Consider the following 27,221-nt stretch of genomic DNA (forward strand, 5'->3'; position numbering starts at 1 on the left):
GCATGCGCTGTAGCCAGATGTGTCAGAGTTAACAGAGAACACTGTACTCGAGGGAACGGGGCAATGCTGCAGCTTCTTTTCGCTGTATTTGTTTTGGCATTCACATTAATAAATAAGCTCCACCTGCAGAGTAAATCTCTCGTTTGATTCGTGCTCCATCCCCTGCTTTGCCACACTGTGCAGCACGTGTACTGCATGTCGTGCCACTGACTGAAGTGAAGTGAACTGAGAGAGATGGAGTTAGGTGCTCAGGCAGCAGGGGGAGAGGCTGAGACACTGGAAAAAAAAGACAAAAGCTTAACTTCCAACCCCCTGACACTCCAGAAAACAATCCCAGTGTGTCAGAAAAGGAGAGACGAGGGAGTTATATAATGACCCCTGATGTAGGGTTCAGCTCGTATGGGGGAGGGGGACTGGAGTGGTGGTCGCATTGCATCCAGTTCCTGCTGTCAGCTTGAATTTGTTGCAAGGCAGGGTCCTCCACCATTCACATAATGCGGCTACCAAGAATAATACCAGCACACACACACACACACACACACAGAGCCATTTTACTGATTAGTGTGAGAGCCCGCAGCACTGATTCATGGGCTAGTCCTGTCTGTCTCACTCACTCCAGCGCATTTTTTCTCTGTGAAGGCATCCTAGTGCGCACCGAGCCCACGGGAGCAAAACAGCCCATGTGTGATGGACAGCAAGAGGATGAAGGGTTAATGCCGCAAAGCTGTACAGTACAGATCTGAGCGATGTACACGACACTCACTTCTGCTCGTCCTCTGAAGGGACGAGCACACAATCCTCCCATTGTTTAGGAAATCCCCCTTTCTGCGCACTCAATTAGCGCCCCCTTCACCATACCAGCACCATGAGCAGGAAAACACACCCCATTTGTTCTCAGTCACTCCATACGCGAGCTGCCATAGCAACCCTCACAGCCAGATTGGCCACATCAATAGGAAGCACTCCCTGCACTCATCTGAGCAGCCTGCGTTTCTGATAATTCCCCAGGCACAACACAAACGGCATTTCCCCAGAGTGCAGGAGGAGGTAAAATCCTCCAGACAGCATCTGCTCACACACCATGTGGGTGACACCTACAGTCAAGCGCCCACGTGCCTCCACTGATCAATAAAGTTTTCATACTCAGATTGTTCAGAACAGATATTTTTATCCAGTTTGGTTGTAAAATTACACATGATCTCATATTTCCCTGCAGTTTGGGATAACACATCGCGGTTTACAAACTGAATGAAGTACAAAGTGTTGGGAAAACAATGCTGAGGTGTTGATGATGCACAGTGCATGAGACGTTTTATAAAAAGAAAATACATTACAGATAGAAAAGGCAAACACTTTTAACACTGAGAAGATCCACCCAAGAACGAAAGTTTACATTTTCTTCGTCATTCAAGAGCTTTTAACACAGTGAGTGGTTTGAGTTTGTCATCAGAGTTCATCAGGTCAACTAAAAGACTTGAGTCATAACTTTATCATGTGACATCGTCCTGGATGAAAACACAATTATTATCACAAACTAGTGACAGACAAAACATCTACACAACATTTAGAATAATTTCATATGTTTCCTGTGCGACATCATCATCATTCTGTCTGAGGCAGTGTCAATCGACGTCTTTGTAAACTTTTCATATAAATTATTTCTGTAAACATGTGCACACTGAATTATGATCAGGGATACATTTCTGTGAGCCGGCATGAAGTCAGCTGTTACTGTAAAGGCAAGTTAATTTATTATGTCTTTATAATATCCTCAATCCTATAAAACTTCCTGTCACAGATGACGTTATTTCTGAGTCCTTGCTGAGAGAGACGAGTGATGTGCCACAGACGCAGAAACCCAGCTCTCTAGGCCGTTGGTATTTCATGCGTCCAGGTTTTTGTTCCAGTTAAAAGAAATCCTCACAGTTAATACTGGTGTTTGATGAATTTCGATGCTGTGTAATACTCTAACATGACATTAATACCTTGATATTTGTCCTGAAAATCAAGAAGAAGACCTGCAAGCAATATTTCCTGAATTGTGTTTTGAGCTCTTTGAACACTGAGGTGACAGAGAGGTAAAGATCAGGGTCTTTCTCCTCACAGAGGATCACATTTTAATGTGATATCACTGGTTTGACTCTGAGGCTGCTTGTTAGCAGGCAGCATGTGGTTGCTATAGCACAGTTCATAAATGTAAAAAAGCTGTATGAGAAGTCATTAGCGCCCCCATGTGGAGAGATGTAAAACTATTATTCACCTGTGAAAGACTATACGAAGAAGAGGTACCAGTGGCTTAAGATGTGGAACAAAGTAATCTGATAAGACCGCTGAATCAAGTAAAGAAAAGAGGAAGAAATGTGTGCGAGTGAAGGTGGCTGATGATGCTTTAACAAAAAATGGACCTTTGGAGTTTTCTCATTAAATCTTAAGAAAAGGTGTTCAGAACAAACGTCCTGCTGTCACAAGACTTCAAACCTTCACTCTTTCAGTTTCAAGTCTCAGGTCTTGTTGTACCAGTTCATGGAGCGTTTGAGAGCTCTCTCCCAGCTCTGGAGGACTGGGGGGTACTCTCGACTCGGGCTACCAGAGTGATTGGAAACTTGAGGTGCGTCTCGGGGGTGAAACACCTTGTCTGTGCTGTGTAGCTTCTTCAGCTCTTCTCTGGTCTTCCAGAAGCCTGCAGGGACAACAGAAATAGAGATAAAGAGACCATCGCAAACACTTAGAAGATATGTAACACAACTGGAGATGGAGGACTCTGACTTTTACTGTTTTTCATATATCATGCAATGATGCTCTTTCCTGATGCACTGAAAATGAATCTTCTCAAACACTTGATTCACATTAATATTCAGACATTAGCACCTCCTGCTTTTGGCCTCTTTTCTCTTGCATGTTTGATTTGATTAAACCCTGACTAATGTATAATAATCTAATTACATAATGTGAATAATTAAATGGAAAACAGGTTACATAACAGAGAGAGGCATTTCAGTTTGCTTCTCACACTCTGGTTCCAAAAATAAACATAGGACTTTTGATCATAACTTCTTAAACAGTGCTCGATGTCATGACTGAGTATTTTTATGGATTTTATAGAGTAAACGGAAGAAAAGCAGCAAAAGCAAAAGTAAGGTGATGTGTTTGATAGAGCTGCTCTCATCTTTACATGGCAAAGTGTGACATACACCAAACTTTCATAGAAGAGGATTAGAAAATTCTCTACATCATCCTGTTTGAAATGTAAGCAGCGTTAAAATGAGCTTTTTCATACCAGCTCCAAGTCCAGCAACAAACGCGGCCCCCAAACACGACATCTCGTGGTGCTGGGGTCGTGCCACTTTTCTGCCGAACAGGTCCGCAGTTAGCTGCATGACGAAGTCGTTGGAGGAGACTCCTCCATCCATCCTGAGACAGAACAACGAGCACTCAATTACACTGCAACTCACTTACTGTAACAGCATCAGAGAGGAAACACACACCCATAATGCATTGCTGATAAAATCTGCTGGACTGCATTAGTAGACGCAGCGTACACAACAGTGCACTCAGCTACACTCTGTTTGCTGGCTTGACTCCATATCTTTCCATCACATACTGCAATGCAAGCTGGGATATCACAGAGCTGTGTGATGAATGTGTCGAGTTTAATGTGCACGCTTACATAACTAGGAATGGGGATAGGGAATTGGTATCAGTACTCAATGGCACCAATTTTGGTACTTTTTGTGAGTTTATGTGGTAATAAATATTACTTTTTTAAACGTAAAATCTCAAAGTTTTTCTATTTAACACATTTATTTCTAAATACAGAAACGTGCAATGCTGTGTCCATGTCCAGCATGGGAAAATGCCTTCTCTCCCTCTCCCTCCCATAACGATGGGTATCGAAAACCAGTTCCAGTTGAGAATCGATAAGAAATGTTTCAATCCATCGATATCGTTAGCCTTTGTGCTTAACGATTCCCTTATCAATTCTTTACATTGTGCTGGAGCCACCGGGCCTTACGTCGACTAGTCTGCTGTAGCTATCTTAGCTTAACAGTTAGATAACGTTTCCCAAGAAAACTCTGATTCAGGACTTTCAGCTTGAAGTTTTACTGAAGAACTGACTTCATAAAGAAATGTACATTACTCTCTCTCAGGAGATTCATATTCAGTACATTCAAAATGGTATAAATCACCTTATTTACCAAAATAACAAAATAGCGCAAGCTTGATGCTAACGTATATGGGAAACTGCATTGATATGCTAGCAGTTAGCATACATCAGTATAACTTCAGCTTCAGAATAGAATTGCAACTTTCATCACAGAAACATGTCACATCAACTCTTTGTAAAAAATACTGAGAATTTCAAATGTCAAAAGCTAACAGGCAATTGAAAGGCTCATGGCTGACTTCATAACTACGGAAAGGTTCCAAACAACTTAAACCAATGCTATAACCACTTTGAGACACTAGATGGCCTACTTGAATTATTACTATATATTACAACACAGTACATCAATGTAGTTTTTACCTGTTTCTGTATAATTATGCCCAGAAATATTCAGACTCAGGGACCAATTACATTTTATTCACCTACAGTATAAACTCAATCAAACTTTTTTGACACAGAAAACCTGTAAAGCTACTTTTTGTACAAAGAAAATTCACAACGGGAATTGATAAGGGAATCGATATAGAATCAGATCGATAAGCAGAATTGATAAGGGCATCGGTATTGACAAAATCTTATCGATTCTCATCCCTTCCCTCACAGTCACAAGGATGAGTTTAAGTACCGAAACATGGTACCGTTTGATTTTGCGTGAATCGGTACTTGATACTACAGACAGAATTCAGTCAGTACCAATAAAAGTACCTAATTCTCTGTCAGGTTTTTGATTCACAAGCTGGTATAAATAAAAACTTGTACCTGATCTTAGTGATGGGGATGCGAGTCTCCCTCAGCATCAGCTCGTACAGCTGCTTGTTTCTGAAAAGAATCCAAAAACTCAGTTACGTTAAATCCAAATGAAAGCCGAGGTCATTTCCATCCAAATGATCTCACCTGAAGGCGATCGACTCCAGGATGGCTCGGACCAGGTGACTTTTAGTGGTAGAAGGTTTGAGACCCATGAAGGAGGCACAGGCTTTAGGGTCGTTCAGAGGAGCCTGGATAAAAAGAGCAGATAAATGTCAACGTTTTTAAAATCAAACGTCAATCTGACCAGTAATCTTAATTTCAAATGAATGCTACACACAACCTGCACGAATACAAGACAACTGATGCAACAATATCTCAATTACTTTATGAACCATAAACATTCAGCACACAAACTTACAAGGGCCAGATCACAATGGAGGGCAGAGAAACAAAAGAGACACAGAATCATTTTACAGAGAGACAAAAACGTTAAATCAGAGCATGTATTAGAATAAATACAGATTTTAGTAGCTTAGAGTGAAAAATAGAGATGCTCCAATCCGGTCCAATCTGGATCAACAGGAGGAAAACACTGTGTGTAAGAACAGGGGGTCCACTTACCAAAAACAAGTCTGAATGCACAGGGTAAAGGTTTAAACGTGTTGTAACACTTGTCTACTGTACATGTGTTTGATCCTCAGCTCAATTCTGATCTCTTGGTTTTTCAGCGCATAGATGTTGGGGTGTTTTTTCGACTCTTGGCAGCTTTTAGATGTGATAGCATGCCACACCATATGCGGATGCCGCATATTACATCATCACATGCAGCTAATGCCCACACCAGGAAGAAGCAGATTGGTCCTCACTGGTAGAATCACATCGGTCGTTTGTTTCCTCTAAACAAAGATTTCTATGAGCTGCTCATCACAGTTATCTGGTTACGAGCCAGGCTAACAAGCAAGTTATCAGTAGGGTGGAAAACAACTGTTTCATATAAAAATAAAGTCCAGACATGAAAAACAAGCTACCTGCATCATCATGCTGTGCTTATGCTTCAATAGAAACCGAAAAAGTAACAACGGCAACAAACCACAGAGTGGACCAGCACATGCAACTGACCCCCTGTGATATACTATTTACTACGCCACACGCTACTGGCTGCTTTTTGATGTCACATCACCCTTTTTCTTTTCAAGATGTGAAACTGAATGTCTGAACCAGCTGTACTGAAAGTATTTATTGTATCAGAAGAACTCTAGTTTACCTTTATGGGGGTTGATAGCAACCATTCTTACATCAATGAGGTTCATGGAGTAAAAATAATTGACTTGTTGAGTTTCTTAATATAAAAAAGCCTCGATACAAGAAACGAAATACATTTTTGTTAACCCACTGGCACTTTTTTTATTGAAAATTCAGGTGACATTTTGTGTCTTCATATCTTGAAATGAGATTTTTCAGGGCTTGTCACTCTGTAAACCCCAAAGTTCAAATTACTCCATTGGATTAAGCTATGAAAACTTAAAATTTTTAAGTAAGTTCAATTTACTCAGGTGTCCCAGTTTTAATCATAGCTCATAGTTTGTGACTGTGTTTTGTAACCGTGAGTGAGGAGGGGGCGCAGTCGATATTAGACCCTGCTGTACTTCTGGACATGCAGCAGTGGCAAATGTTCTCTGTGCTCCACATTATACGGACTGGTTATCTGTATGCCACAGCACGGACCAGCTGTCTGTGCTCCTTGTGGCATCAATCAGCTGTCTATGCTCTATGGGGTGTGGACTGACAGTGCCAAATATTGATAAATATATCTTTGATTTTAAAATGGGCCTAAACAGCATGATAGTCCAGTCAAAAATTTCATATATTAATATATGAACCATTAGGCGCACACTGCAAAAGTCAGTAGGAACAAGACCCCGTGCCATGGAGCACAGACCACCAGTCAGTGCCGTGGGGCTCAGACAACCTGAAGAAAAATATTTCAATGTACAGCAGTGTCTCATATCTATTGCCTTCCCTCCTCACTCACGGTTACCAAAGTTAGGAAATTAGAGCTGAATTTTGTTGTGACGGCGTTTGTAACCATGAGTGAGGAGGGAACACTGTGGGTATGAGACCCAGCCGAAGTTTAAAATGTGTTTTAATCTAATTGTTTAGATCTGCTTCAGTTTTTTATTATTACATTTAATTAATTCAAAAGGAAAATTTATTGATATCACATCTTTCAGTTTTGAATAAGGTCAACTTATGTTTTACTGTGATATGAAATATTTTTTTTTACATTACTTAATATTTTAAATTGTAACAACTAAACATCAGGTTTATTTGATTAAAGACATTCAGTAGAATGATTTTCCATTATAATCATAACTACTTAAGATGTTGAGTTAAATTAACTTATTTCATTACTTAGTTTTTCAAGTTAACTGGTTTACAAGCATTTTTTTTCACAGTGCAGGTGTGTGACTCATACTTAGTCTAATTAGACAATAAGACACAAACATTTCTTAGATTTCAGTTTTGGCAGTGTGCTTGTGCAATAAAAGGCAAAAAAAGAAAGAGACTTCTCTAATGTAAGCGGTGTGCAAGATTTACAGGAATAAACCTTCAAAGCAAACACCTCAATGAGGCAAATCAGCCAAAGGCAGCATGGAAGAGACAAACGAGTATGATACTTTCAAAGAAATGAAGAAATTCCCCTGAGACAGAGAGAAAGAGACACGACTGAAGAGAGTTTGTCATTTTTCTAAATATAAAAATACATTAAAGAGAAACTAGAAAGCAGCACAGAGCTATTACACTGCTAAGTTTACACACAGGGTTGGATTGGGACATCTCTATCCAATGTGGCTGAGCAAACACCAAACTCTTACTGACCGTGTGACAACATTATTTGATGCAAATACACCAACATGCACATCGTACTAAACACATCATCTACCTGCAGGCCGCTGAAGGAAGGGACGAAACACACTCCATCTGAGTCACTGACACTGTACGCCATCGCACTGGTGCCCTGGACATCAGAGAAGAGCTCTGCAATGACACATGATGTCAGAAATAGTCCATTGGAATAACTTTCATATTTGTGCACCTCATTACTTTCTTTTAATGATGTAAAATTCCTTGTGATGAGAACAGAACCAAACAACTGATCACTCACCCAGCTCCTGAGCCCATTTCACCGCTGTCCCTGTGTCTGCTGAATTTCCTTCAGCCAAATAAACCACCTCTGTGCCAATCTTCCAGCCAACCAGGGGATACAGACCTGCAGAATGAAAACAATCATCTTCAGAAAACAAAAGAACAAGTGCTTTCATCAAACAACAACAACACAACAAAAAAAAGAGAGTTAATGAATGAAAGAATGGATGGATGAGTCAGATGTAAAGCTATACACTCCCCTGTCATTGATGTACCTGTTACAGATGTATGTGGTTTGCTTCCCGTGTTGATGTCCATGAAGGTTCCCGTACCCATCGTGATTTTTACATCTCCAACATCAAAGCAGCACTCTCCAAACATGGCTGCCTGCTGATCTGCCATCTACAGCAGAGGTACAGAAGTCACTCACTGTATGGAGTCCACTGTAGAGGCCAAGTAGCACGCTTCTTGCTGTTGATTAACTTAATAAGACTTGATAAAGGCTCTTCTAGGAGCATTATTGCTTTGGCACAGACCTAAATGTGCTTAAATAATCATAACCAGGCTGTAATGATAGCTTTTAATCTATAAACAGATAAGAGCGTGTGGGACGCACAGACTTGACAACTCACCACTGACATGATGGGAACAGGGACTCCAAAGATGGACGGGTCAGTGGAACCAAAGTCGTGTCTGAGGGAGACACCAAACACGGCACCAACACAATTCTTCATTCATGCTCAGATTATACGGTTTAAACAAAGGGCAACATCTGGTTAGTAAAAATGAGGATTATGCAGGGGTGTCAAATGTTGCTGTTCATCTGCTTGAGGCTGGCTGCAGAAAGACCAGAAGTCACCTACACACCCAGCCATTAAAACGGACTTTTACAGCATTAAAAAACATATTTACAGCCTGGTTCAAAAAACGGCTTGGGTCTAAAAAGCTGATTTCACTATCAGCACACACTGTACGATCAGTGATTTTTTTTTCTAACTCAGCGGTTTCGAAGTTATTAGGATCAGCTGATTGTCCAATCAGACGCTCCCATGTGGCTGCGTCCTCAGATTGGCTTCATTACGCGGTTTCAGGAACAGACGGGTGACAACGTGGAGGCTACGTCCATGCTCTATATGGTCTATGGTTTTAAAGTAATATTAATAAAAGCTGTGCGAGATGAAGTAATCTGAAGAAAAATACTTTGTTAAAGCAAATTTTCTTTTGGGAGACAGACGTTTCTGTCAGAAAGAAGAGATATTTCCCTGTTTGTTCACAGAGGGCGCCAAAATCAACACAACATCAAAGTTCCTCACATGACCATCCCAAAAAACTGAGACGAGTCGTCCCACTTTTTTGGGACCCTTCCATAGGGATGTCAGACTAAACCGATTCATTCTCGAAAGGTGGCGCTACAACACTGCAGACCGTTGATTGGTCTAAAGAATTGTCACTGTGCGACAGCAGCTGCATTTCTCCTGGCAGCACACAGACTTCTCTGAAACAAAACCTGATTGTACTTTGTATCAAAGAGCTACGTGCCAATCACAAAGAGGCCGGAATCTTCCATCTATGCTTTTTGTTTACTGTGTCGCGTTTTTCTTCTTCGTTGGGTTTATTAGCGGGGTACACTGTTTCACACTGCTGTGGCATCATGATGCAGCTTTTGACACACCGCCTAGCATAAGGGGGCACAGTTTGCTGTGGAAATGCAAACGGGATCAGGCTTAACAGTACCAAACCGAGCCAAACCATACTGAACCAAACTGTACTGTGTGGTGGAAATGTGCCAAAGTTACCATTACTATTTAATGGTTATGCTTTAAAACCCTAGAGAAATCACTCTTAATTGTGTTGATTTTGGCGCCCCTTGTGGGCAATGTAGTCTGTACTAAATTAGTAAAATTAGTAAAATTAGTAAAATTAGTACCACTAATTTTATCATGTGTTTGTGTAACTGGTGTCTCCTGACCCCAAACCACATCCTGCTCTCTTCTGACCAACAAATAAATCCCTCTTTGAAGATCTCTGCCATGAAACATGATAAAAGTCTGTACAGGAAACTTAGTGGTACTCTCTCAGTCTGACACCATCAGTTAAACAGCAGCCAACAAATCTAGATCCAAGGTTTGAGTACATTTAGAAGCTAAGGCATAGTTGACATTTTGTTAGTGTCTGGGGAATATGGATGACTCACCCTGTGTTTTCTACTGTGGGAAAAATCGAGAGAGGCAGGGACAAAAGAGTGCTGAGAAACCCACTCCAACACATCTGTGGAAAAGTCACATGACAGGGATGCAAAAAAAATGTAGAACAAACAAAAGCAAGAAAAAGAGCAGAAAATATTCCTCCCTTTATCCACCTCACCTGATAAGAGTCAAAAATTCCAGTTGCGCTGGCGTTAGAGTAGTCTGTGACATGAATGCGCCCTGAAAGCCAAAAATATAACGGATTAAAAATCCTTTCCAAAGGGAAAACAAAAATAGCCCCCTGCTTTTTCCAAGGGAACCCCTCCCCTCCCACTGGAATTAGCAGAAACATTTCTGAGGAATTTCAGCCAAACAGTGATGCAAGAGGATTGAAAACACTAAGAACATTCACAGTGTGGTCTTCAGAAACATGTTAGATACTGTGAGGAATGCTACCCACGGGCCACTCGTATGTTACTGCTCTGTATTCTCAGGCTAAAATGCTAATAGGAGAGGGTATTCACACAAGATAACACAAGCTTAACGTGCCAAACACACCTTTAGTGAGTTTGAACAGCAGCCAGGAGTCGATCGTTCCAAAGCAGCAGTTTCCTTCAGTGACTGCTTGGCGTACCTGGGAGAAAAAATAAAACTAAGATGAAGATGAATGCATGATGCAGATGAAAAAGGCTCTTTGTGAAAAAACCTTAAACCCCATGAGCAGGGAGGGGTCTGTACACAGAACCAGGAATATATAACATGTTTTACACCATGATAGCTTGACCAAAAGAAGCCCCACATGTGACAGGAATCACCTGAAGGTTAATCTATTTGTATAGTCACACAGACCCATCCACACCATCGTCATACACTGATGAAGACTGCTGTGGAAAGAGCCCATCAGTATTAACCACTCCTATTCACCAGGGCGGTTTGGGGTTTGCTGATCCCTGACCTTCCAACTAAGAAAGGAGCGACTCTGCCACTGAGCCATGGCCGCCCCATAAAAGAGCACTGAGGAGGGATCACATGTCGACTCACTTTACTGCACACATCTCTGAACTGACCACCTGTAATTTCCCCTCAGGATCAATAAAGTATTTCTGATTCTGATTTATTCCCAATTGATCTTTGCATCCTTTCAGTCATCTATAAAGCCATACATCATTTAGCATCATCCTATTTGTTTTATACCTCGGCTCAAACTCTTCTCTACAAAAGTTTTTCAAGTGTCCAAAAAGAATTGTTGTGAGTAGTCTCGGCCTTGAGCTGAAGATGGCAAACAGAAGAAACAGACTTTTTTCTAACCTGGTTTTAAACACGGGTTAATCTCACTCATATAGTTTGTTTTCCTGTGTTAAACATTTTAAAAAGGTTTTGATTGTTTTGTACCTTATATCCATCCATCTTGTTCATACCTGCCAACATTAGAGTGTGATAAACAGGGAGGTTTTCTGGGGTATCGGAAAATCAGCCTAAACCCATCAACCCTGTCTACAACTGATGTTTCATGTCTACAACTGGGGTTAAGTGACTAAATGTGACTCAATGTCCTGAAACATTTTTATTAAAACAACAGTTATTATTAACCACATCATTACAATCCTTATCTTACGATAATTATATGGGTTTCACTAAACTACATTAAAGTGTGGTGAGTTTTTTGTGTGAGGTGTACTTTTTAACGTAATTAACAGGTAGCATCCCTCATTGCTAAAATAGAGTTTATTTCCTACAGCTAAATATCTCACAAAAAGTAAACAAACCTCCCTCCCACATCATCCAGCCTGTGAAGCTTTCTGCTCTTTGTTCTAGAAAAAAATCTTTGCACATCCACTCCTTAGCAGGTGTGTTGGACAAAGACCATTAAGTCCAAATTAACAGAAGAGAGTTCCCACACACTGGCCAACTTCCAGAGAGAAGAACTTCATCATGGGGTTTTGGTCAATTTTGCTTGAAAAAAGTCTACAGCCAAAATGTTGTTACAAAGTTCTTCTTTCTGGCCAATGTGCGGGAACTTTCTTTTGCGCTTTATTTAAAGAATGAAGAGGTTATCCTCTGCATCACCACCTAAAATGATGAGCTAGAAGTTATCGTTAACCTCTGTTGCTAGGTGCTGCCCTGTTGGCTATGGCTGCCTTTGCAGCAGCTCTCTCTTCTTTGTCCGTTTCTTTGAATTTTTCGTCTCTTTTTTGTAATCTTTGTATTTGGAGTGGATCATTACTCTGTGTGGCTCATTTGTTGGTCATGGACACCAAAATATTTGTGTCTTCAGTGATATTTTTAGTACTTTTTCTCCTGTGTTTGTCTGGAGATCCTACATGTAACCATGGCTGCATTGTTTACATGTGATATCAGCTGTTAGCAGCCTGTAGCATGTCAATGCTAACTTGTGTAAGGCCTGATGTCTTCCCACAAGGTGAGGAGAAGGAGGTGAGGACGACGTGCTGGTTCTCAGGTGTGAGCTAAGTAGTGACGATGTCAACCTGTCCTTCCATCCATCGTTATTGGGAACGTAAGATCTATCTCCAATAAGATGGATGAGCTAGTCATGCTAACCCAGCAACAGAGAGAATACCAGAGGGCAGAGTAGCATCATGCTATTCACAGACATGGCTAACAGAGCTAACACCAGACACCAACGCCACATTGGAAGAGCTTCACCTGCTGTGAGCAGACAGGATCCAGGAGACAGAGACTGAACAGACTGCTGAAGAAGCTCAGTCCTGGACCCTGTGGAGGTGGAGGCTGGCTGTACTGGAGAATGATGGACAAGCTGTCATCATCTATTTTCTTATGGACTTTTTTGCACTTTCTATACCCTTTATTACTTTTGTTCTCTTGATTGCCGCTGAGACTTAGATTTGGTCGTTTTCGTTACAATGAAAATAAAGTTCTATTCTATTCTATGACTTACTCTTGCCTATGATACAGTGATAGTAACAGTCTGTGGTGCTAAATCAGGAGTGTTGGCAGAGTGTAGAGTTGGCCCCTAAAGAGAGAGGATGTGCTGCTTTCTCTCTTTTCTAAGTAGTTCATTGGTTTGGTAAAATACAAAAGTTGAGCTTTAAAGAACTATGATAAAATGTGTACAAAGAACAAAATGATGAGTATTTCGATGGAGTGGACTTTGGTTGCGGAAAGTTAACAGTTAAGCAATTTTGTTGCAAACTGCAGGTCAGGCATAATATTGTAGTGAAACCCACAAAGAGTTGCAAAAAATCTTACACCCAATGCATAACAGGGTGTTAGCCCCATGCTATTCATGAAAAAGAAAGCAAGAAAATTTATTGGGGAAAATTTTGTATTTTTTGGCTTTAATGAGCCCACAGGTCATTCCGAAGAGGAAAACAGAAGAGTGGCACCACCATAAACTAAAATGAAGAGCAAGGAGCATCTTTGGAGTTATTCTATAATTAAGGTTTACAAAAATACCACTCCCTTTTTAACTCATCACAACCAATCGTCACAAAGAGCAGGATTCTGAATGGATTGTGCAAGAAACGTGATTGTGTTCTGAAGAAAAGTGGAGAAATGGGGTGCCTGTGAGCTTCTCATCATCTATGTTCCTCTTTTTTGAGCAGGAGGCTGTCTGCTCCTCTGATATTACCACACAGTTCTTTGTAACTTGTCCTTGTTGATTATTCTCCCAGTATCATGACTTGCTCACCCTGAATTTTCCATTAATTATCCAATGAGTAGAAAAAACACTTGCAACTTCATTTTTTAGTGCTGACTCTTTTTAGTTTTTATGATTAAGAAGCTTAATTTATTATAAAAATGTTGTGTTCTATTTCATTCTTCTTCTGTTCTTACACAGGTTACTAGAGGTCATTTCAGCTGCTCTTGGCTATAGTTCCTGTCACTGAACTTGTTTAAATGTTCAAATATTAGCTTGTTCTCTCACACACATCCACCCACACACACACACACACACACACACACACACACACACACACACACACACACACACACACACACACACCTGTTTGTAGTGTGTGAGGGCCCAGATGAGGCGAAAGGTGACATGTTGAGTGGAGAAGACAATCAGACTCCCAGCAAGTGATCTCTTCTGTCTGGTCAAGAAGTACAGGACCTTCATCACGCCATGGACCGCCTGAGGTCATAGACAGGAGGTCATGAAGTATTCAGAGCATAATTTCACACGATTTAACCACCAAGGGTGAACTTATATTTATTCTGTTGCCAGTTGAATCTAAACGCATCTGCTAAAAAGTGGGCAGCGATCAAAGACTCACCTTCATCGTACATGATCCGTTCCAGGACTTCACCAGGTCTGCAGACCTCTGATCCTGCCAGCTGATGAAGTTATGAAAAGGAACCCCAGTTTTTCTGTTATAACAAAAAAACAAAACAAAACTGAACTTCTGGTGAAATATAGACAGAAATAAATAAATGAAAGAAGTTGCACTGGTTCACTGTGTCTTAAAGCAGTGGCTTGAAATCCTGCAGGTTTTGAGAGGCTGGAGAGAAAAGTCATTTGATCACTTTCATTTGTTTTACCTGTCCCATGTAGTGAAAGTTCCTCGTTGAGTGGAGATGCCAAGAGCCTCCATCTGACGCATCTGCACTCCTGCATCTATAACATAAAAACATACAGGCATTCTGTTGTAATGCAAGAAATAAGGACAGATCCTAGCTATTGTAAGAAATTCATTTTTAAGTCTAGTGAAATGATCATGTAATGATCTTTTTCATACATGAAGACACTCTAGTGTTGATGATCCTTTGAGGACAGAAATACTTTAACATTCTGATACCATATAACCAAACAAGTACAGGGTACACCCTCAAATGTAATCTGAGTTTAGTAGGGATGGTTCATTACTTCTTCATAAATAGTGCTAAATGAACAAGACCCAGGTGTGCTGAAAGAATCATGCCTCCCTTAAATGTATTGAGTATTATTGTGTTGCCTGGCATTTCTACTCTGTGAAATCGTACAAAGTATTCAAAGCATGTTACTGACATTTAACATCGGGTTTAACTTTCTAACAGTAAACACTGATGACAGTAACATGGGCTGTTATTCTGTACCTTGAACAGCGCCTGTGACAGCAGTGATAAAGCCGTCCCAAAGGGCGTCTGGGTCCATCTCCACATGTCCCACCTCAGGGTACAAGAGCTGAACCTGAACACAGCATAATTACACAATGAGAAACACAGAGATCCAGTCAAATTGAGAACATTTTCATTTGTAAAAGTGGACAGACAAATTGTGGGTTTTGATGAATACCTTGGTGCTGCATGATCCCCTGATTTTTGCCTCCTTGTCGTAGACGTGACACCTGATCGATGTTGTCCCGACGTCCACGGACAGAATGAAGCTTTCCCTCTTCGCACTGTTTCTGTGACTCCCCATGGCAGATAACCGTACCCTGTGGATCCAAAACCAGTCCCTGCGCGGCCGTAGCTAGTTCGTATTGGTCATGTCCGCAGCCTGTTGAAGTGACCTGATAAAACCATATCTGCTGCGGGTTAGCTGTAAAGTTGGAGCTGTTGCTCTGTTGACCTTCGTACAGTTGATTCCTCGAAGTCCAGTTTTATCTGTCTGAGTCAACACAGTGCTACACTCGAGTCCACACACAATGCACAATATTTGGAAAAATATCACTAGCGCAGTTACTAAGCGGGCTAAACGGAAAGTAAAACATAGCCCAGTGAGTCCAGTGATGACCACTTGAGCTGAATTAAGTTAGGCATTTCCCATTTTAAGAGTTCAGCTACAAGCTAATGGTTCTTGGCTAGATACTAGCCAATTTAAGAATACAAGAAATCCGAATATTCAGTTTCTACTCAAATAACCGTCACTGTTCGTTATAAATATTTACCAGGCGCGCGCTCATTTATACGACGTTTAAACACTGGAGCAGCATTCGGGGAAGATCCTTCACAGCTCTTCGGACACACATAAATTTGATACCTTATCGGTAGCCGTAGTACACCACGCGCATGCGCAATGTGTAATCGAAAATAGCATGCATGTATTTTAGCTAAGCACACGTGTGTCGACCTGCAACGACCCCCAACCGGTAAATTTAGACGTTTCGAGCCACGAATATGGTAAAGAATTTACATTTCACATTAGTTTCTAGCAGGCTTCAATGTGCACTAAGTGTGATGTTGTTTCCGTGTTTTGGTTCTGTGTTCGTTAGTTCCGACAACATGAAAGTTATATTATCTGGTGATAAACAAAACAACAGCTTGATTTAAACCCATTTTTCGGTAGTTTACTGACAATCACAGGGGAAGCTGTGGTTTAGTTAAAAATGGGTACACGTTCAAACTGACTTATGAGTGAGTTAACAGCATCAGCGTTAATAATATACCAGTTATATAGGTAGTATTAGACATTGAAAAGTGTAATACAGGTAACCTGGAGACTATACCTGAGCGTCACTTAAAAGGATTGAAAGATCCCACAGCTGGGACATCAATGTTATTGATGTGACCGGTGTTATTAGATGTACAGGGCCATGCATAGATCATATAGAAAGATATAGATTGAATTGGATTGTATATAGGGTTTCTAATTGATATCTTTGCGTTGTCTTTCAGGCCACAAGACGAAGTAAAAGACAAAGCAAAGGAGTCAAACGTGTTGAATTGGAGGAGACTGATGTGGACACTGGTAAGTGATTCTTGTTGGTACCTACGTAAATCTATGATCACGACTCATTTGACTTGACTATGACAGTAACATGGATACTTCAATCACTTTTTCAGAAGAGCAGACCGAGTCTGTCTCCAAAAACACAATAACTGAGAGCACAGAGCCAAAAATAGACACACACCATGTCTGACTTATTCAGAGCTGTCACTTACAAACCTGCATGTTTAGACCCTCAGGTGGACATGGCTATTGAAGTAAAAAGAGCTGAAGACACCGTGACTGTAAAATGGGATGAGAAGAAAAAGGAAGAAATTGAAAAGGACACCGATGCGAGTAACCAGATTATGATTACTGGTAAATATGTTTGCATGCTTTTTTGTTATATTAAGGTTTTATTGCATTTATTGCATATCATCACTACATAAGTATTAAACACATTCTGTATAAGCAAGAAAATTATTTTATGCACCTTTTCTGTAATCAAATAACATTTTTGATTTTATTTGAATTGATTGTACAGTTTAAAAACAAGTTCTATATTAACTGTAAAAAAAAAAAAATCACCCTTAGGCGAGGAACAGGGGGTTTCAACTACTGATGGAGTTGATTCGATGGAGTCAAAGGTCCAGCAAGAAGTTGAAGAACCAGAAGATGAAGGTATATCAATTCCAAAATTTACACGCATTCACGCAAAGCAAAATTTTGAGCTGATGGTAGTAAACCTTCTTATTTCAGCGTCTCAGATGGACACCACGGCAGAAGAAAGTGAAAGTACAACCACCTTAAATGCTACTGAGGAAATGAAGGACGATGAAGAGGAGAGTGATGATGTTGAAAAGAAAACTGATCGAAGTGAAGAGGTTGTAGTTAAAATTAAAGCAGGTAAGATGTTTCGTAGAGCTGCTCTCCTCTCCATCCTGAAGCCTGATCAATTCCACTTAACGTGACAGAAAAGTCTCCCATTGTTGCTTGGGTCTTTAAAACGTCTTTATTTGGGGACAGCCTGGAAGAACTCAACAAAGAATTATTTAATATCAATACAGCTTCATCTTTTCCCATCTGTCCTATCTTCATCAAAGTTATTCAAAGACAACACTAAGGAAATCACTTTGTAACATTCTGCTTTGGAATTTTTCCCAAATTTGACACCCAAATCTGTAAATGATACTGAAGTGATTCATATAATCTATAAAGCTAGCTGAGGTTATTTAAAAGGCACAGGTCAGTGTGAAATATGAAAGGCAGAAGACCAAAGTGGTTTGATGTTAAACTAATGGGGCTTCTTGTTCACAATCAGTGTCACATTTAATCTTTTTATTGCAAGTGTAACTTTGCCATTTTTTATGTCCATGGTTATTTTGAAGGAATTACATTTCAATGTTTTTGTTTCTTCTTTTTCTCATGACGTACATGTTACCTCTGTCTGTTTCAGTTAAAGGAAAAAGGAAAGCAAAAACTGTCGAGACCTCCCCACCAAAGAAAACCAAACTCATCACTGATGGTAAAAACTCAAATAACACAAACATGACTGCAAAATGCATCCATCTGTAAGGTTATTAACAACCTCACATCTCTCGCCTTGGTTTTGTCGCAGGTTTTTGTCTCTACGTCGGCAACCTGAACGACTCCAGAGGGTTTCAAGAACTCAAAAACTCATTGGCAAAGTACTTCATGTCACAAAGTCTCCTGTTTCAGGACATCATATTAGACCGCTCCAGGTGTGCATGATTCTGTGCTTTTAAACTTTTTCAATGACATGATTGCTTAACATCAACCTGCCGCAGTGCTGCTTGCTCAGGTTTTAAGCGAACACTAAACAATGTTTTGTTCTTTTAGAAAATACGCACACATACATCTTGCCTCACAGATGGATCTGACCAAAGCCCTGACGTTAGATGGAGAGATGATGCTTGATAAGCCGATGAAGATCGAAGTAGCAAAAGCCAAAAGTGAAGAGAAGGTGAAAGTGAAAGTTTCACCAGAGGAAAAAAAAGGTACATCTGCAAAAAATGATAGATAGTGACTCAAGAATTCAACATTTGTTGACATGTTTTATTTGGTGAAATTGGAGTAATTTTTGGACAGTCATTGTTTCATTGTCCACTCCACAATTTTAGGTGTTTTTAATGATCTGTGATCATAGGAATTACAAGTCTGGATCAATGTGGATGATCTGACCTGATTTTTCTTTTTTGTAGCTGCAAAAGATGCCAGGTGTTTGTTTTTGAAGAACGTCCCCTTCGACTCCACAAAAGAAGAAATCCTGAAAAGCTTTCATAGAGCCGCCACAGTCAGGTTTCCAGGGGGAGGGGAACACCCAAACCATGGGTGAGAGTTTCTCGTGTTTCTATGAAATGTTGGCAGATTTGTAAAACATGCTTTACATGTACTTTATTTTTCATGATACATCTGTGCATGCAATAGATACTTATTATCACTGCTGAATCAACTTCCTTATTTCCAACAGCATTGCCTTTGTTGAGTTTAAGAATAAAAACATCGCCGAACAAGTGCTACAGAGTAAACCAGTCGTTGAGATCCAAGGCCGCGTTCTGATTGTGGACTCAATAAGGCCAAAGAAGGAGTCTGAAGCCGCTAAAACGAATGACAAAAACGAGAAAGGTAGAATACACTAGACATTCAGAAATTCACCGTCCATACCTAAGATGATGCCTTTATTTTGAAAGTTGAATGAAACTGTGCATAAAAAATATTTCTTCTTCTGTCTCACAGCTGAACTTGCTCCAAACAACATCCTATATGTGAGCAATTTGTCTTTTGTTGCAAAAGAAAAAAACCTGAAGACCATTTTCCCAAAGGCAGTTAGTATTAAATTACCTCAAAACAAAGGCAAATCCAAAGGGTGAGTACCAGTACGCTGTCCTGTGTTTTTTTCCTATGAGAGTTGTTGTAACAGGGTCAGGAAATGTCGTTCACTCTTTTCAGATTTGCGTTCATTACGTTTGCAACAGTGGCAGATGCTGAAAAAGCCTTGGAATCATCCAAGAACAAAAAAATCTGCCAAAGGACAATCAACGTACAATTCAGTGAACATCGAGAGAAGAAGGAGAACGGTTTGTTGACTTCTCCACAACATATTCATCTACATATGGTTATGACATAATCTGCTAAGTTTTTTTGATTAGTAAAACATTAGTTCAAGGTTTCTGTTGTCTCTCTTTCATTGTGTTGAATTATAACTGAGGTCACTTTTTCCTTTGCAGTTGTAACAAAAACGCTGGTGGTGAAGCACCTGGATGAGAACACCACTGCAGAGACGCTACAAAGTGCTTTCGAAGGCGCTCTCTCTGCGCGTATCATTCTAGATAAGGAGACAAAAGTTTCTAAAAGGTTAACAGCAAACACTCTCTGAAATGCTGTGCTTGGAGCTCTTTCAGAAGTCTGCTTCACACTAACTGGTTTTATTAATTTTTTCAGGTATGGGTTTGTGGAATTTGAGTCTGAAAAAGAGTCTGAATTGGCCAAAAAAGCCATGGAGCACTGCGAGATAGACGGCAAAGTGGTGACCATAGCTTACGCCCAACAGGAGAGGGTCTCTTCAGGAGGGAGGGCAGCCTCCGGTGAGCGTGCTGGTGGTCAGCCTGCTGGTCAGGAGACTGTCAAAGGATTAGGAGCCAAAAAAGGAGGTAACACTTGAAATTTAACTGGTTTATCATGGTATACTAACAGACTGAATTAAAAGCGTTTGCTTGTGACAATGGAGAGAGAATCCTCAGCAGCTCTCATTCAGAGTATTTAGCATCTTCTGGTGTTTACTTATTTTGATTAGGCTTTCTTTCTTAAATCAGGTCAGATAACATTTCAATGTTCAGCCACAGCCCGCAGCTGTTAGTAAAGAAAATGCTCTGATTGAAGCCCTTCTACCTCCTGCTTTTAAGTTTACGTCATCTAAATAGATGAGAATAAATCTGTTTTTCACTAAATCTATACTCCAACTCTCTTCTTTGGTTTGGATGAGCTCTATTTAAAATGATCCACTCTGCCTTTAAGTTTGCTAAAGTTTACTGTCAGGGTGTTGATGGTCATCAAACAAACTCATGGTAATAAACGTCCTGAGGTGCACGACTTCACAATCAGTTCATCATTTATCAATACGAAGAACAGGACCAAAATTATTGAAACAATTGTAGCAATGGTTTCCTGTCCTGCCCTGTCCTTTCTAAATGGAGACATGAAAGCCAAAATATATAAGAAAGAGAAAGGTGGTGTACTTTTAAGATTTGTTGTAGAATTTTAGCAAAAATATCAGAGCTTCTTTATTTCTTTCCTTTAGGCCTTGGATCGGGCCTTGTGGCTGTTCTTTGTGTTATTATTTTAAGTGCTCTTAGAGGGAGGTATGGGGAATGTGGGAGCACTTCCGCCTTCCTTTTAAAAAAAAAAAAAAAAAAAATCAATTTTTTAATTAGAGATGGCGGGACAGTGGATGTAGCAGGAAACAGGTGGAGACTGGGGTTGACATGAGATAAATTCTTGAGGTTCGATCTAAACACAGGGCCAACCGCTCAGGACTCATTGGGTGTGACTTAAACCTCGAGGCCATACAGCGCCCCCTCACCTTTTTTTGATAATTATTATCATATCATGTCACTGCACAGTGGCGCAACTGTTAGTGCTGCAGCCTCACAGCAAAAAGGTCACTGGTCCGATTCCCAGCTTGGCCGGTGGGCCTTTATGTGTGGAGTATGCATGCGTGGGTTCTCTCCGGGTACTTCAGCTTCCTCCCACAGTCCAAAAACATGATCATCAGGTTAATTGATCACTCTATATTGTCCATAGTTGTGAGTGTGTGAGTGAATGGTTGTCTGTCTCTATGTGTCAGCCTTGTGATAGACTGGCAACCAGTCCAGGGTGTACCCTGCCTCTCGCCCAATGACAGCTGGGATAGGCTCCAGCGACCCTGAACAGGATAAGGGGTTCAGAAAATGAATGAATCATCATATCATCCAGTGAATCACATTCTGTGATTGTTTGTCCTGGATGCTGATGTGTAGAAAAACTGACCACCAATGATTTAGTTCACCTCACAAGCTTTTCCACAGTATGTGCCTCAGTTGTGTTGAGTCTTGGTCATTTTTAAGCCAAAATGTTGCAAGAATTTTCCTCCTCTTTTAAATTGATAAATGATAATTTGATAGTGGTCTTTTTTGATGTATTACTAACGGTTTTCTTTTTGTGGGGGTGATTTTTTTACTTGGACATTCATTTTGAAAATGTGGAAACTACTTCCTGTCAACTCATTAGATACAAGCCTGAAGGAGGCTCTGAGCTGAAATGCTTCTTTTGCAGGTCTGGACTCTTTTTTTCTCAGATTATAATTAATTTACAGGATATTAAACGTGCTGACTTCTTAACCAAACAGTTGTATAACAAACAGAGTCACACCAAATATGTTGATACGTTACACCATCTACCATCAAACAGTGGAGATCTTGGCAGTTAGCTTGCACACGCTGAGCTCAGATGGTAGCAAATGTCAGTATCACCTTGTTAAAGCCCATCTGATCACTCAGTGATGTTGCTCTGTTTCCATCCAACGGTTTAATAAGTTGGCAAATCAGTGTCACAGCTTCTTGGAGAGCACACAGATAGTTTTTTTTTTTTTTTTTTAATGGGCTCATCCAACTTTAATAAAAGTATTTCTCATTTTGCTACTCTGTCTCTGGAAATTATTTTTAGCACCCTTGTTGAAGATTACCCAGCCTCTGACATTTGTGCAAACATCCATTTCATGAAACAAGTATTTTTCTTTGAAGTTTTTTTTTAATTTGTTGTGTTTGGCTAAGTTAATTTATCATTAAAATGTATCGATGAAGCATTTAGTGCCTCGTGAGTGCAGGATCATCTGCTTGATAAAGAGGAAAGGTGTCAGCCAGTAGGTGGCTGTCTCTGAGTGGTTATCTCATGATATCCTGTGTAGTAAACAAACGGACTTCTTGTCTTTCAGGTAAAGGACGTGGTGCTGGATCCAAAAAGCAGAGTGTTAAAAAAAAAATCAAAAATAAGGATTGACCCACTGAGAGAAGTTTCCTCTCTTTTTTTTGACCTAAAACATGTTCACTCATCAGCTGTGACTGCGTGTACAGACTGTTTAATGATTTCATCCTTATTTTACTCCTGTTCTGTGATTTCTTTGTCAGGAGGAACCTGATAATTTCTGATTTCATGTTTTATAATTTTAACCTGGATTTTATAACTTGTAAAATGATTAACTGAAATGCTTCTCATTTTTAGCTGAGGGTCTAACATGTGATCAATGTTTGTATTTTTATGTTGTAATAATAATAAATGATGGAAAAACCAAACCAGTTCCCTCTGAGTGTTTTTTTTTTTCCAACATCTATAATTAAAACTCTAAAGGTGTAACCTCCAGATCAGCCAACTTCGTTCACTTCTTCTGTGCCACTGACCTGAAATAACACCAGTCTCCCTATAAACCGACCAGTCTGCATCCAGTTGAAAAAAAGCGTCGTTTTATTTTTCTAAAAGCTGCAGATCTTTAAGTGAAACGTCCTCCGCTGTTGCAGGTTGACAGTTTTACACACCACGTCGCTGCAGCTCTGTGGACTTTTTTACAACTCTGAGCCCAAACACGGTGTCCTGTAATGACCTCACATCCTGTTTGCCCACTTCCTACTGAATGGACCGGTTTGGGACGGTCCGGCTGCGGCGCAGCGTGGATCTCTGTTGTTGTGGCGCGTGTCTCCGAACGCACACGTGAAACTCTGCTCCACGCGACCTCAGAGGAAACATTTGATGCATCTGTTGACGCACCTGACAGTGAGGAGTGTGATGCACTGACGAAGAAGAGAAGACGCTTTGGTGAGTCGTTGTTACACATGAGTTTAGAGAGTTTGCTCGGGTTTGAGCTTTACGTGTCAGCACAGTGAAACAGCAAAGTGTCAAACTGTTCTATACAACGATTTGATCTAACTACACTGTATGATGCTGCCGACTGCGACTCAAATGTATGAATAGAAATACTCAGTGTTGCGACAGTTTGTAGGTTAAAAGTTTGTTAAAATTTCGCTGTAAATCTTAGCTCTTTAAGTAGATGAAGTTGTTCAAAGTCCATCAGAACGATACCACTTCTTGGACTTTGTTTTATTGTTTTACTGCGCTGAATTGGGTTTGGTTGACAGGAATTTGTACACCCTCTCTGGTCTTATTTGAAAAACCTTCAAATCCAAAATGAGTAGAGTAAACATGAACTTTCAGTGCCTTTTAAACTGTGCCAGAAGTAAAGTTCCTCCTGCACCCCTCGCAGCTGTGAGTTCCACGCATGTGGATTTGTTTTCACATCTGGACTCAACAGTTTCCCGCTTTTTCTGTGTACAAACCTCTGTCAGGTTGCAGTGGTGACCCTGCAAGAACAGACACTTTGAATCTGTGCCATAAGCAGATGCAGGATTGGACTGGGACATGGGCTCTCATTTGACTGCTCCAGGAGTTTCACAAAGATGTTTGGAAGCGGCTCTGGTTTTCTGTTTGGGGTCTTTGTCCAGCTGGAAAATAAAATAAATCTTTCCCTCAAGAGTCCTGGATCACTTACGGACAGCAGCAGGGATTCAGACAGGAATTCTATTTATTTCTACTGAATGAAACAGCAGAGAGTCATCCGCACAGCTTGGTGCTAAACCATGGTGCTCCTTATGTTATGATGCTCACTGTGGCACAAGGTTTTATGCTGGACTATATAGTTTTAAAAAGTGGAAAAAATAAAGATTAAAAGTTAAGCTTTTGTCACACCAGGCAGCTCCTCACACTCCCAGACTGATTTAAGAGAAAGCAATTTAAAGGAGATCAATGCTTTGTGTCTCAGGGTAAAATTGTTTCCCCTTTAAAAATGATTGAGACTGTAAAAAATCTTAGGAAATTAAAAAAAAACAAGATGTTAAACTCTTTAAATGCCAAGGGACAAGGAAAGGAGTGCACTTACCTACTTAACCCACTAAAGTGTAAGAACAAGGACAAACAGGGCTTTTTCTTCTGTTGTGCTTTTTAAAACTAGGATTTAATAAGTGATCTTCAGAGCTGTAAATGGTCATTTACTCATGGTACCACACCTCAGTATCAAAAAGACAAAAGGTGTTTTTACAAGTGCCAGCAGGGCAGATCAGGGGCTTAAAACAAACAAGGTAGGATGAAAATAGAAAAGGACAAAGAAATATATATATTTCCTGGTGTAATAATAATAATAATAATATAAAGAAAGGAGTTTGGGAGGCAATAACAAAAATCAGCACAAGTCAGACTGGTGTCAAATTATGGGAGTATAGGAAAACACTTTTTCACCCTAAATCACTTTTGGTATTTGGTAAGTGAAAGGTTGAATCACACAGGGAGTTTTCTGAAAAGAAATGACACTTGACTGAGCTGTGAGTAACAACACTAATAATAATAATGACCTTGTTTGTGTGACATGTTTATGACTTTATTTTGAATGGTTGACTCAGACAGACTGTGGCTGTACGGTCTTAAAGGTGTGACTTTTATTGAGCAGAAACGTTTGTATGGTACAAAGGTTTTTAAACATTAAAAACAACCCATCCTGCACCGTATCATTGACCCCCCCCCCCGAAGAATCAGCTTCAAAGTGATATTGATAATCGAAAAGAGAAGCATCTGTAGACATATCAAAATAAAGCGGTAAAGGTTTGTTCTGTGGTCTGACACAGATACACATTTCAGTTTTCCTGTTAATGAGTAGAGAGAAACATTAACTCGACCCGTTGTGACTTCCTCTCCACCTCAGGCTGCCTCTGCTACACGTCATAAAACACTGTTTTTTTTAATGACCATGAGTGACTTTGAGGTTTCATCACCTCTGCTGACCCATAAATACTGAGGGATTTCAGAGGAGCTTTTAAACTTTTCCTCCTTATTTACTTCAGTAGTGAGGTCACTCTTTATTTCTCTCTGCAGCTGCTGCTCCTCTGACAAAATGAAAACAAGAGAGATGAAGATCCTGAACCAGGATCTGGAGGATGAGATGGTAAATATCAATCCCGCTTGCTTGAAATGTGAATGTTTATATGTTACATAGGCACGATGCCTTAATTTCATTGACTTCTTAAAAATTAACTTTTTAATTCACTTTCTGCATGTGTGAACCTAAGTTATGTTACAATCTGATATGGGTGCTGTGTTGGGTTGATGAACAGGCGTATGGGCTGTAGCTTGAGCTTTTTAATGCTCTTCAAAAACAAATGGACAACAAAACTGTGTTTAATGGAGGCAGGTGATTCTGGGAGTTTTGGTATCAATACCATACCAAGTAAAAACAGGGCCAGTATCGCTGATACTCATGCCGATACTCATGTCGATACTCATGCCGATACTCATGCCGATACTCATGCCGATACTCATGCCCATACTCATGCCGATACTCATGCCGATACTGATACTTCTTAATATTGAAGGTTGATGTATCATCAAACTACTAACCTTTAGGTGTTTTTGTGTTTTTTTTTCTTTATCTTTTGATTATGTTGTTAAAAACTAGGACAGAGCTCAGGGAAAGTTTGAAGGCGACTACAAAATAATTTAGAGTCATGATAAACATCTATGTTGGAACAGTAACAAAACAAATCTTCCCCAAAACATTGTTATGTGTGGAATTCTTTTCTTCAGAAAATAAAGTGCCAAAAATGTTCATTTTTTGGTGAAAAAGCCAAAAATCTTTTTTTTGAGGAACAGAGTTGAAGATTATAATCCAGAAATTAAACAAAAGTTGGGGAGTCACTGTGCAAACAAACTTTTTTTTTCAAGTAAAACTGTGTGTGAAAAATTATTAGAGACTTATTGAGAAGAAAAAAAAACAAAATCTTTTTTTTTCACGTAGAGAGTTAAGAAAGCAAAGAGAGCAGAGTGGGCGGAGCCTGCTTGCTTGTTTTCCTGGCGTGCTGTGACAGCAGCTCTTACACAGACACAGTCAGGTCGCCACTTTTATAAAACTGCAGAGCAGTCAGTGCATGCAGGAAAAAATTAAACTAGAGTTTTGTTTTTTTTCCACTGGTATCTTTTGTTGGTATCGATATTATTGATATTTGGATCAATCAGCCCACCTCTAGTGTTTTCCTCAGTCCGTTGGTGTAACAGTTATAGCCCGTCCTTGAACAGACCATATATAAAGGGACTCTATGAGAGGAGTGGACCAGGTCTGATATGGCCCCAAAGGCAGCGTGTACCTGGGCAGACCGTGTCAAACAGCCTCACTCTGAGGGCACCAGAAGCTCTGAACAGGAGTCAATGGCAGAATATGCTGTTTGGCATTGGCAGAGGAGAAACCCAGACTCTTAGCTCTGCTGCTCATCCCACA

General features: G+C 40.2%; 3 protein-coding genes across 4 annotated transcripts in view; 2 read left to right on the forward strand and 1 right to left on the reverse strand.

Moving 5' to 3' along the window:
• Positions 1-1,164: 1,164 nt before the first annotated feature.
• On the reverse strand, positions 1,165-16,213 carry gk5 (glycerol kinase 5). Its single transcript, XM_074688388.1, has 17 exons — positions 16,101-16,213; positions 15,506-15,737; positions 15,307-15,400; positions 14,773-14,848; positions 14,508-14,601; positions 14,234-14,365; positions 10,807-10,882; positions 10,427-10,488; positions 10,257-10,330; positions 8,695-8,755; positions 8,338-8,464; positions 8,082-8,186; positions 7,860-7,954; positions 5,060-5,163; positions 4,925-4,984; positions 3,278-3,411; positions 1,165-2,680 (listed from the first exon to the last, which is right to left on the reverse strand). Exons 2-17 carry the CDS (start codon positions 15,629-15,631, stop codon positions 2,502-2,504), a joined length of 1,599 nt encoding a protein of 532 aa, XP_074544489.1. The 5' UTR covers positions 15,632-15,737; positions 16,101-16,213; the 3' UTR covers positions 1,165-2,501.
• LOC141804109 (nucleolin-like) lies at positions 16,194-23,169 on the forward strand. Its single transcript, XM_074688387.1, has 15 exons — positions 16,194-16,332; positions 16,828-16,900; positions 17,111-17,236; positions 17,453-17,539; positions 17,618-17,764; positions 18,315-18,383; positions 18,477-18,600; positions 18,719-18,876; positions 19,081-19,210; positions 19,350-19,504; positions 19,616-19,745; positions 19,829-19,956; positions 20,107-20,233; positions 20,321-20,529; positions 22,848-23,169. Exons 1-15 carry the CDS (start codon positions 16,330-16,332, stop codon positions 22,910-22,912), a joined length of 1,731 nt encoding a protein of 576 aa, XP_074544488.1. The 5' UTR covers positions 16,194-16,329; the 3' UTR covers positions 22,913-23,169.
• Positions 23,170-23,539: 370 nt separating this feature from the next.
• The window catches only part of LOC141804612 (polyamine-transporting ATPase 13A3-like), a 33,904-nt gene continuing 30,222 nt past the window's right edge, over positions 23,540-27,221 (forward strand). For both annotated transcript variants that reach the window (XM_074689129.1, XM_074689130.1), the window contains exons 1-2: positions 23,540-23,722; positions 25,826-25,895. In XM_074689129.1, the coding sequence (XP_074545230.1) occupies positions 25,845-25,895 (51 nt within the window). In that variant the 5' untranslated portion in view covers positions 23,540-23,722; positions 25,826-25,844. The remainder of the gene's footprint in view (positions 23,723-25,825; positions 25,896-27,221) is intronic.

Source organism: Halichoeres trimaculatus, unplaced genomic scaffold (assembly GCF_033239565.1).
Source record: "Halichoeres trimaculatus isolate MK-OKI-2021-1 unplaced genomic scaffold, fHalTri1.1 fHalTri1_scaffold_15, whole genome shotgun sequence".
Taxonomy (NCBI): domain Eukaryota; kingdom Metazoa; phylum Chordata; class Actinopteri; order Labriformes; family Labridae; genus Halichoeres; species Halichoeres trimaculatus.